This window comes from Mytilus californianus, unplaced genomic scaffold (assembly GCF_021869535.1).
Source record: "Mytilus californianus isolate M0D057914Y unplaced genomic scaffold, xbMytCali1.0.p SCAF_10, whole genome shotgun sequence".
Taxonomy (NCBI): domain Eukaryota; kingdom Metazoa; phylum Mollusca; class Bivalvia; order Mytilida; family Mytilidae; genus Mytilus; species Mytilus californianus.
Window position 1 is genome coordinate 53,531,534 of NW_026262582.1, and position 12,351 is coordinate 53,543,884.

The window sequence follows — 12,351 nt, forward strand, 5'->3', positions numbered from 1 at the left end:
CGTATGTCCACATCTCCCTCATTTTCTGTTCTATACGTGTGTACTAAACTTTGTTTTCTGTTCTATACGTGTGTACTAAACTTTGTTTTCTGTTGTGTACTAAACTTTGTTTCCTGTTCTATACGTGTGTACTAAACTTTGTTTTCTGGTCTATACGTGATTACTAAACTTTGTTTTCTGTTCTATACGTGTGTACTAAACTTTGGTTGTACTGTTTTTCTTCCATGTAGCTATGCATACATTATGGTCCCGACCGGCATCTTAACACCGAGATGCCTTATCATCGCATTATGATCTTTGTATCTTTGGTCAGATGTTCGTTGGCATAACCCCAAAATGTCCTTTCTTCTTCAAGTCAATTTTCTTATATTTCTTATATAGTCAAATGAAAAGATCAGATATTTCAAAGATGAGCATCATCGGACTTTAGTGTGTGTATCAAGTTTTCTTTCAACAAAGTTAATAAAGATGATCAGATATCAGGAAGAACTGTCACAACTATTGTACATGCATGCATATATTTTCAATGTAAGCGATCTGTCGCAAACAGATGACCATGTTTGGATTGATTTATATTAACATGCTTGCGATCAAATCTGTTTGAAAAGGCAAGGCGGAATAGAGCAAAAGGATAGTCAAACTCATAAGTCGAAAACGAACTGACAATGTCATGGCAAAAAACGAAAAACGACCGAAAGACAAACAACAGTCTTCAAAACAAAACAAAGAAAACGAAAAACTGAGCACAACAAACCCCACAAAAACCCGAGGGTGATCTCATGTGGTAATGTACCATGATTTCTGTGGCAAATACTAGACGTAGTGATTTCCAAGCGAAAAGCTACACTATACATTGATATAACAATACTATATATGAAGTACTACTTCCTTTCAATGAACAAATAAACGCCTAGGTGGAGATAAAACACTTGATAACTTTAAAATATCTTTTATAATTAAAATAAATAATGTTCATTTAAATATATGATAACAAATGTTTGTAAAGCAGTGTGAAATGCTATTTTGTTAAACATTGGGACTATCAATTGCACGATTTGCACCACAAAAATAAATAACCTTCTTTGGTTAGCATAGCAAAGGGAAAATAAAAATAAACACTGAATTCCATTATATGAAGCATTCCTTCTTTGGTCCCGAAATCTTCGAAAAAAGGAAAGAAGGTCACTGACATGAGATCGGTTAACATTGGAAATATGTTTTTAAAGCAAATTGTTTCCATGACTACAACAGTGCGGGTTACAATGTTGAGACTATGTCCATCGTCACATTTTCCTCGTCCACTTCGTGAATAACATTATTGTAAAGTTTATTGCAATAATTTCCGTTGTTGTCAGCATTGAGCGTTTTGACCATCAGGTCATTTGAACACAGTATATCCCGTAGTGAACGGAGATCAGAAATGTTTTCATTATCTAATGGAACGTCGTCTTTTCCTTTCCAAATCTGAGAATCACTGTCAATGTCGTACTGAGAAAGTTTGTTGGTCTCTGTTAAGTCACTGAAATGATTGGACTGTCTTTGCATTGGAGATCGTGAAAACATTGAAAGTTTTGTGTCATCGGAATATGGCGATTTTAAAATATCATCATGGCTAACTTCGTGGGTCGGCGATAACCAGTTTTGTTTCCAATATTCCTCTTTATTATTTTTACATTCTAAATGTTCAAACGAATCTTCTTCTTGCATTTCTGGAATTGACGTCATCGACGTCGACGAAGTTGACCGCGCACACGAATCTTCTTCTGTTGACATGGAAATACGATGCAATTTGAGTGATTTTAATGATTCGTCCGTTTCATCAGTGCAAACTGAAGATTCTTCTATCGACCTTCGGCGAGTGTCACGTATACTGCAAGTGCTTTCACGGCGAGATCCAGGAAGCAAGCTAGCAACGGTTCTTCTTTGGATGGGAAGAGACATTCTTGTATTTCCGTTTCTCCGCATGGGAAAAGTCCCAATAGTATTGCAATTTCCACTTTCTTCGGTTTTATTGAACAACATGGTGGCAACATTAGCCTCGATTTTGATATTGTAGCTATGTCTTCGTACTAGTTTAGTGTTTTTAGCCTCCTCCTGTTCGAACATGGAGCGTCTGTTAGGCAAAGATCGAGTTCGTACCATATGGGTAGACTGACTCGGTTTACTCCAACCAAACAAATTTTCGGCTCGAATTCGAAGACAATATTCCGAATCAGGTTTTAGGTCTTTGACATCATATGAATTACCCTGACAACAACTTGTGACAACTTTCCACCTTCTTGTTGTCGCATTGTAAATTTCCACTCTATAGGCTAAAATTGTGTCTATTCTCTGACCCTGAGGTGGTGACCAGACGACAGTCAATGAATTATGAGTGATGTTCCTTAATGATGGTGTCCCTTCTGGCGGTGGTGGTTTACCTAAAACAGATCAAAAGAAATGATTAAATGTAGTTAAATTTAGTTATGTAAATGATAAACATAGAAAAGACAAATAAAAATTCTACATCGTGTAATACAGCAGTTAACAATGTCATGACAATATGTGACCTATGTCTTCTTTCAATGGTCATCATCGGAATAGAATTGGTAGAGACAGAGAACTGATACGTCTCTTCTCTGGTGTAGGCTTATACCAAAGCTCCCCAGAGATACACCTCTGTTGTATAGCTATATATAGGATAGTACCAATTTACAATTCAGTTTCAGTTCCAAACTTTCAAATGAAATAGATAAATTTATGATTGCTAATAACCTAATATATAGCTATGAACTCCCTGAAAACAGGGATGCCTTGATCTAATAACTATTTTGTATAGTGCATACAGGTATAAAAGATTGCCTGTTTAAAAAGCGCAAAGGCAGATGTCAAAGGGATATTCAAATTCGAAATTCTAAAACGAACTGGTAATGCCTTGGTAAAAAACGAAAACCGATAAAAGACAAACAACGGTTTACAAAACATAGAAAACTAGACTATGCAATACGAATCCCACAAAAATATGGGGTGATCTCAGGTGCTCGGGAAGGGTAAGCAGATCGTGCTCCACATGTGGCACCCGTAAAAATGTTTTTTTACTTAACGTCCAGTGGCAATAAATAGGTAAAGGTGGTCCAAAAAGGGGAACCCGTGACTAAAACATACGACTTAAAAAATGTTAAAAAAATGTCGTTTTTTTATGCCTTACATGTATATTTAGAATAATAATATTAAAAGTGTCCTGTTTTTATTGTTGAATTCAAAGTAAAGTTCCCAATCCTGATAAGAACTGTCCCCATTACGTTTGAAATTCACATTTATTTTTGTCTGTATACTAGATAACATTTACATTTAAAATGATTTGAAATGGTTACATGTACTTTTGCACGTTGCGTTCAGTTTTGATTTAGATGAAGTTTTATTCAAAAGTTTGTGTCGTTCCACAACCTGGGATATTCTCCATTGTTCTCAGCGATAAACATTTTATCCTGAACTTGAAACTCTTGAAAGAGCAAAACACAATCCCGCCAAGGTACAATAAACTAATAAATCATGATGTAATTTAAACAAGAATAGGAACATAAATTAAAATAAAAAAATGTCGTGTCATTATTACCTAGAACCTGATAATGTTAAAGAAATGAAGTCCCCTAAGGGTTTGTGTAACAAAACAGTAACATAATCGTAACACTGAAATTTTAGATTCCATTTTATCTATGTGACAAAAATAATTTCTATCTTTTGATTAAAATGTTTACCCAATGGGTGTTATTACATCAAGTTGTTGATAAATTATGTAGATTGATGAACATTGTAGCCATGTAATTACAGAATTATCTACACCCAGATTGTATGTTATTAAAATTGATTTCGCATTGTTTTTTCTAGCATATAATGTGTACATGTACAGACCATCGAATAGAGAATAGTTCTCCAAATCAGAAGTTATTTATTAGATGTGGGATTTTGTCAAAGTGGTAAACTATTATAAATTTATAATTGAAATGAAATGACACATATTTTTTGATAAATGCATTTTTTCCAAGGTTCATAGAGCAGACCATGAACAAATTCCAAAATAAAGATATTGTCCGAGGCAATTAACCTAATAAATATATGTTGGAAAACAATTTTTCTTTTTAATGTGTCAATGCTAAATAAAAATAATTTGTAAAAGTACATTGAACCATCTGAAAATATCGGGGGATCATTTGGTGAACTTTGGTAGGTTGTATACAACCTATTTAAAATGTAAAGACACATATTCTGAAATGTTTATAACTGTGTATATATAAAAACATGACGGAAGAAATGTCCACGTTCACCTACACCGCTGTAGTTTAACCTTAAGAGACGACTTCGTGTTATTCAATCTTGTGTTCTGTTTCTGTTTAGTTGGTTATTGCTTGCCATTGTACATGTTGTATTATTTTTGTAGTAAATTGAGTTTTTGACTTGTCGTCTTCTAAATTCATTCACTTTATATTTTTCATTCGATTAACGTTTTTACATTTCTCCAAACTACTGAAATCACAAAGAAACTTTCTTGCGAGGCTGTGAAGGTTTTGCCTTCGTTTTGGGCTTGCTTTGCATGGGCTATAGATGTATAATTAGGTCTTGACGGCTAATAATTTTTATACAATCTTTATGGGAAAATAATACCCATAAGTGTCAAGCAATAACAAATAAAACACATACATACATACAAGAACATTTATATAGGCCTTGCATTGATGTAATAGTACTAACCTTTAGCGTTAGAAACTCCATGATAACTAAGTCTGTATTTAGCTGAAGTTGTATATTTATCCTTATGATCAAAGTTCCTTCTAGGATCATCCTCGGCAAGGGAATTATTAGCTCCCATATTTAACAGTTTGTCGTACTTAACTTAAATCAAATGTGACACAAAACTGATGTTTCTAACACTTTGTCACTCGTTCTATAACTAATGTTCGTTCATTTCACAATGAAAACCATTCACAAAAACTTTTAAACTCAAATGTGTAGCTTTCTGTATATTTGAATTGTCCAATCGACAATCGTGAGAATTTTCTACTGTAACTAAAACTCCACTCTAAAATCAATGATTTTTTTTAAGAGAAATAATGTCTTTATATCAAATTCCAATAATTCCCAAAGTTAAATATTTAAATCCAATGAGTCACATTGTTTTCATACTGCGACGGATTTAGTTATGATATCAACATATTATAAACCACATGTACATATATACAATCCACTTATCATATGCTTAAAGTATGTCAGGATTTTTCAGGATTGACCAATCAAAATTTGTGACTCATTTATCAGAAAATAAAAGTTCAACAACAGGAAAATAAATCGGATTTTTAACTAGTTAACCCTTCCTAAACGCATTTCCGACATGTGTGTTACCTCCTCGAATGATCAAACTGAAATAATCAGACGTCCCTTTAACACGCGGTTTCTTTATGCTATGTTCGCGCTTCGTTGAACATTCATTGATAAGGCAATTTTCGAGTGCCCTCAAATGTGCTACTGGCTATTTTGCTGACCGGAAATTTAATGTTTACTAAAAAGATATGTCATTGATTAATTTGATAAGTAAATTCGAGTGTAAATCATTGTTAACAATTACAAAACTATTTATAATCCAGTGAGTCTTTCGAAATTGATTTTTATACAAAACAGATGGTCTTTTTTTTTCTTTTCATTTAAATCCTTTCCTGATGAAATGTCTTAACCTTGTGTATATGTGTAAGGTTTTTAAAATAGATTAGGAAAATCTTAAAGTCAACGTATTTTTTTAAAAAATCGATGATGTGTCGCTATATTTGTGCGACCTGGGAACAGTGTAGTAAAGTCAATATATATGTTCCTGGTGCGACAAAGTAAAACTTCGTTTATATATAATAATAATATTAAAATGGAATCAGTATACCCATAGATACACCAGAGACATATATGTGTATATATGTCTCTGACCACACGGTGTATTTTCTTTATGAATTACATGAATTATAGACTAATTGTCTGCAAAAGACTATTTACCGGTTAAGGATTAAAAAACTATTTACTGTAATCAAAATTTCCCCCTACTTTCTGTATAATAAAACCCATATTTTAATAATTATAAATAAAAATGATAACAAAAATAACAATAAAAATAATATTGTAAATACAAATGCAGATGAGCAACTATATCAGCAAATTATAAATACTTTAAAAGTACAGGAGATACTAATTAACTTGGTCATAATTAAATAAAATCGAATGGAAAAATAAAAACATTTACAATTTACAATTGTATTAATTACTATCAATTAATGCTCAGTTTTGACAGCTATTTTAATGACATTGTTCACTCCATATGTAATGACATATCAGTATGTTTTGATTATTCAAATTTCATTATCAGAGAGCTTCCCAAATATTTTTTTACAGCCAAGTGCTGGTAATTTTTTATCGCTACGGTATCTTTTACAGTTCACTTATTTTGTCTGCAATATATTATTCGGTAATGACCTCAATCATGAAATGATGCAATCACGAGGTTAATCTGATCACTGGTGATGTAACATTGAATAGTCCATTCATATATTATACAAGTGTTCCCTGATTATATAAAGACCAGTTATAAAGACTATGTCCAGATTTGTTTGTCCGTAGCAGGCTAGCCACCGCTACGGACTTTATATCATTAGTTTTGGTATAGGGACTACTCTCCCTACATACTGACAAACACTAGTTCGGAAATATGCTTCAATTCATAATATGCTTTGGTTTGGAAACTTAAGTACGCAAAAAATGTGAACCGTTACAATCTCAAGGCACATGAATACAATTTGATGCAAAAGAAGTTCTTAGACTTCGATTATTTCGTTGTGTGGAGGAAATAATACCTATTTACAACTTTTCGAAATTTAGACAGCATCAGTATTTTTTAATAAATAAAAATACTGATTTCAGATTAAATTTCAAATATTTATCGATATCTTATTTTTTTTTCTTTTAATGTGAATAAAACTGGACCATTTCATGTCCGAGCTATCAGTAATTGATCTTAATTGTAATTCTGAAGCCGGATAAAAGCGATTAAATATCGGGATCGTGCCACAGCATGGATTCGTTTCATTAGAACAATTACAAGCCGGTGTTATAGTAATCCTACTGGGGCACTGTTTCTGGTCATTTATCTTCAATTAACCAAATAATTACTATAATGCCACAGCTTAGCGCATGTCTGGTCAAATAATTACTAAGTGAAATTTATGTTGATTGGAATTCTGTTTTCAGTAGACGTGTTTTTTTTCCTGCACATTACCTGAAATTACTATAACAGTAATCCCAGACCAGACCATTCAGACATATTTTACAAACGATTTAGTTGACTGTCGGGTAAACCAAGGAGGTCAAACTTAAGTTAGTTTTCAGAAGCATAATCACATAATATCAATCAATAAAAATAACAGTTACAAGTTCATGTTTTTGCTATCTTGTCATCGGTTTCATCTCTCTCTCTCTTTTTTTACTCTTTAGATGATGACTAAACGAAACAGATGTTTCCTCGGCTGATGTAAGATATTAATTTCATATTACTACACATACACGAGCCATTAACTAACTGACAAGATATTAAATAATGTTGACAATATCTGTCATTATGGTCATAGGTCACAACTACTGTTCACACTGGTGTGCTACCACAGGCACTTGTCTCTGAAAATTGTTTCCCCCCTATTTACCTTAATAAGTACCTTTTGTTATATTAAGGTAGATAGGGGGAAAAATTCAGAGACAAGTGCCTGTGTGTGCTACCTACCCTCTGGATAAATGTTACATAAGTGTTAAGTATGATTTTTTTTCTTCAAATTTCTGATTTTATTAGCGGGAATTCGAGGTTAGTATTTCAGGGACGTGGAATATTTCTAAAGATATTTTACATGGATTTCAGGAATTTCGTATTGTCAAAGACTTAGTTAATGGTTGTGAACGTATTTGTTTATGGTGTGGTCTAAATGTTTATTACATAAAATTGAGAATGAAATAGGGAATGTGTCAAAGAGACAACAACCCGAGGTCTTCAACACATGGAGAAAATCCCGCACCCGGAGGCGGGCTTCAGCTGGCCCCATAAACAAAAATATGTAGATCTACTAGTTCAATGAAAATGGACGTCACACTAAACTCCAAAACATATAAATGAACTAAAATTAAAAAACATACAAGACTAAAAAAGGCCAGAGGCTCCTGACTTGGGACAGGCGCAAAAATGCGGCGGGGTTAAATATGTTTTGTGAGATCTCAACCCTCCCCTATACCTCTAGCCAATGTAGAATAAACAGACACACAGCAATACGCACAGTAAAACTCAGTTTAAAAGAAGTCCGAGTCCAATGTCAGAATACCTAGCAAAATGACAATGATATGTTCTTATCCTGCATGGCAAATAAATATCTACCATAACAGACAAAAAAAAAGTTGGGCGACGACTGGTTTGTGTTTTTTTTTTCTCGATCAGTTGATTATCTGGAAAACAGAAGATATCAATCACCTTGAGATATATCGATTTTAAGATCCAATCGAATATGATTATACACCATCTGGAAGCAGCATTCACTAATCCCATATGCACTTTTTACACCGTGCAGTTTTTAAACAACTCATCACCATTTTATGGTAAACTCAACAGATTGCTATAAGTATAGACATGTCCACGTTCTGAAATGGAATAGGTATAGTCGTACTATCCTAGGTAAGGGGCGGACCGGAAAAGGGAGGGCATTAAGGGCTCATAAACATGTTTAACTTGTGAAGCTACCACCTTATTTATGTGTCTATAATAAGTCTGGAGCCTGTGAGTCGGAAGTTATCGTTGGTTGCTGTTTGCCGTTGCCGTATTTGTTTTTTATTTTTTTATTATTTTAGCAATAATCAGGACGTTGGTTCTCTCTTCTGAATTGTTTCTCATTTTGTTATGTGGAGGCCTCTCATAGCTTACTATATGATGTAATAATTCAGTTTTTAATATCTGCTGCTCTACGATAGGTACATGTCGGGAGTGGGTCACGGGTTTTCACAAAAAAAATTACGATAAAAAATGATTGCAAGTTAAACTGAAATGTTCATGACTTCCGACTATATCACAAGATTTTTTGCGAAACGAGTCGTTGATTCATTCTGGTTAGACCAAGAGTCTAATATGACAGCCTACCGGAAAGCCCAATTTTTTGATTTTTGCAGAATACAATGCATTGTTTCCTTATTTGTTATTTTTGTACTGAAATAAGAGAAAAATATCAAAAATTATCTCCATTCATGAATTTACTAGAGTGGAAGTAGCTCAGTGTATATATATAGAAGAGTATATATTATACAGAAAGCAGGATAAAAATAATTAGTGCACACGGCATGTACCTTTATCGGATACTTGATCAAAATAAAGGAAAGCCAACGATAAAGAAGTTCAAGAACAAATCAAAACCAACTACAGAAATAAACATGAAATACAACCAAATAAAATACTCCTGAAATACAAATAGGACCAAAATAAACATGAAATACAACAAAATAAAATACTCCTGAAATACAAATAGGACCAAAATAAACATGAAATACAACAAAATAAAATACTCCTGAAATACAAATAGGACCAAAATAAACATGAAATCCATGTACCACAAATGGTCGAAATCAACAGTAAATAGAAACTTAGAAACCATGTACACTGTGGCCACCTTTGCTTGAGCGGTGACTATAATAAAAAAAACTTTGCCATCCTTACGATATAAAACGTTGTACTTATTTATATGTTTGATTTCACACAGATGCTTATTGTCCTTACACCAATGGGAATTACTACAATGACTATAATATAGTCTCCATGATAATACACCAAAAAGACACCTCTTCATGGGTCGTGTGACAGTATGTGACACGTCCAATACTTGTTATCCGATCTTTTAATAGCAAGAACCATATAAATCTTTTTAAATCCTGTTAAATTGGTGTCTTGTTTAAGTTTGGACGTAATTTGTTACAATTTTCGCGACTTTAACAATATAACATTGTATGAGTTTACGAGTTAATTTGGACAAACCGTTCAAAATCGCTTGGTTTACAAAACTTAATGAAGCAATATGTTTTTATGACAGAAGATCAAAAGGCCGATAGTTACTTCTGGTTCAATAAGTATCTGTTATGTATAACAGTACAGTTTACCTGATCATATTGGGGATAAAACATTATCATTGTCAGGAAACGACCAAATATGATGAAAATCATTTTTTTTTCTGTCATTACGAGTCTGAATTTTATAAAAAAACGAGTTGCTTGCTTTGCACGGATATTTTGTATATTAGGTTGTCACATTCGCAAAGCAAATGTTGTGCATGTAGTTTTAAGTTGACTGGTGTCACCAATAATCAGTTGTATGAAAATAAGTTAAGAACTTCTTTAGATATAATAGGATGTGGTATGAGTGCCAATGAGACAACTCTCCATCCAAGGCACAATTTCTAAAAGTAAACCATTATAGGTCAAAGTACGGTCTTCAACACGGAGCCTTGGCTCACACCACACAGCAAGCTATAAAGGGCCCCAAAACATTAATAAATCGAAATCCTATTGAGGACTATCTCGTATTTGAGGCTCGGACCATAGAAGTATTAAATTGTCAATATAATACTTCCATGCTCAGACAGAGCAAGAAGAGAACATTATTTGACGATGCTTGAACAATCAGTCCAAGTATTATAAATTGTAAATTGATGCTTCACATCTGCGAAGGAGTAGATAAAGATGCTTTTACTATATGGTGTAATGACCACATCTTCTTGCTTATCACCTTGCCGATGATATTTGACAGTAATTAATTACACTTCTGGCTCAAGGGCAAGTTACATCGCATTCCATTGAAATCTCGCAGATGTTAACAATTTGACTATAGTATGTCGGAATTGCATATAAACATACTATAATTAGTTACTACATGTATTTCCATGATAAACTGATATCACAATAACAATGGTGCAGGCTACTTGAGCAATGGTTTTAATTCCAAGCATACATAATTAAATAGTTTTGGTTTTGTTGACACTAAAAAATACACTGGTGAAAATAACTATTGAATAACGATATTTTTATTGAAGCCACACTGCAAACAGATGTCCAAGTTTAAAGTTTCATTTTCCAAGTTTTAAGTTTCATTTTAATGGTCCGATTTTCTAAAAAAAGATCCTTCATATTATTGACTTACTGTCGCATGTGTTAGTGGCAACAAAAGCATTTTTACATAAAAAATGCATAAAAATCGGGTTTCAATTACACGTTTTGAAGTCATCTTTAATCGGTCGGTTTTAGTTATACTTATATTTATGCTATCAATCGACAAAGATTGAAGAACTTATATACTATAAAAATTGACTGGGACCCTGACTTTTTATAAGGCATACTTACTGAATAATGTTCAAGACTTTTATGTCAGAAGACTGAATTGTTCTGCGGCCATGTAAAACATTTAATTTTGAAACAATTTCAATTCATAATATTCAAGATTCCAATAGATAAGGGACATTCAAAGGTACCTCAAACTATTCCATCCGAAAGTGATAACTGCGCAGGTCGGCCTCCGATTTGATACTAGTACTCAGTCCTATCCCTGATCGTAGTTTAGTCAAACCATTGAAGTCAAATTAATATAATATAATGTACTTCCATTGTTCAAACTGCATAGATTAGTAGGTCACTGCATGTAAGCCCACACAATCTAAGATTGCCTCTCACTCATGTATAATTGATCTCAGACAGTTTTAGCTGTTGTGTTAGGTCCATGTCGTGTTTTCGGACTTAAGATTTTTTGATTACAAACTATATACCTGAGGGAGTTGCAATCTTAGTTTTTACAGACTTATACATTATACTCCCTAATGGTTTACCTGAAGAAGGATATCTCAGTAAAAGAAAGGCGATATATACCTAAGGGGTATTCAAGCTCATGCATAAGTCGAAAACAAACTGACAAAGATTTGTCAAACTAAAGGCTCTAAAGAGCATGTGTTGCACACTTAGGTCTATGTGCATCTTCAACGTTGTAAACTACTGTTTACAGTTTCTCTCTATCTTAGTTAGCTTTTGTTCAAAACACAAAAGAGGGTAAAAAATCCGGCGTCATTTGAGGGCAATCACTCCTATATAATAACTTTTTTGGCAGAATTTGACCTGATTGTAGATCTTGTCTTGCTGATTATTTTTGTTGTTTAAAGTTTCTATCTATCTTTTATAGTTTTCAAGATAATAGGCAAAAACGCCAAAAAATGGTAAAAATCGTCATTAAAGAGCAATAATTTCAATAACCAGTCGACTGAAGAATTCGACTATTAGACTTATTTA

General features: G+C 33.3%; 1 protein-coding gene across 1 annotated transcript; it reads right to left on the reverse strand.

The window, feature by feature from the left end:
• Positions 1 to 933: 933 nt before the first annotated feature.
• Positions 934 to 5,612, reverse strand: LOC127718808 (titin-like). Its single transcript, XM_052224877.1, has 2 exons — positions 4,729 to 5,612; positions 934 to 2,420 (listed from the first exon to the last, which is right to left on the reverse strand). The coding sequence occupies exons 1-2, from the start codon at positions 4,844 to 4,846 to the stop codon at positions 1,258 to 1,260; spliced, it is 1,281 nt and encodes a 426-aa protein (XP_052080837.1). The 5' UTR covers positions 4,847 to 5,612; the 3' UTR covers positions 934 to 1,257.
• Positions 5,613 to 12,351: the final 6,739 nt, after the last annotated feature.

Coding starts and splice junctions, on each gene's coding strand:
- LOC127718808 (XM_052224877.1), bottom strand. CDS start 4,846: ATGGGAGCTAATAATTCCCTTGCCGAGGATGATCCTAGAAGGAACTTT. Junction 2,421..4,728: donor TGGAGTTTCTAACGCTAAAG/GTTAGTACTATT, acceptor GATCTGTTTTAG/GTAAACCACCACCGCCAGAA.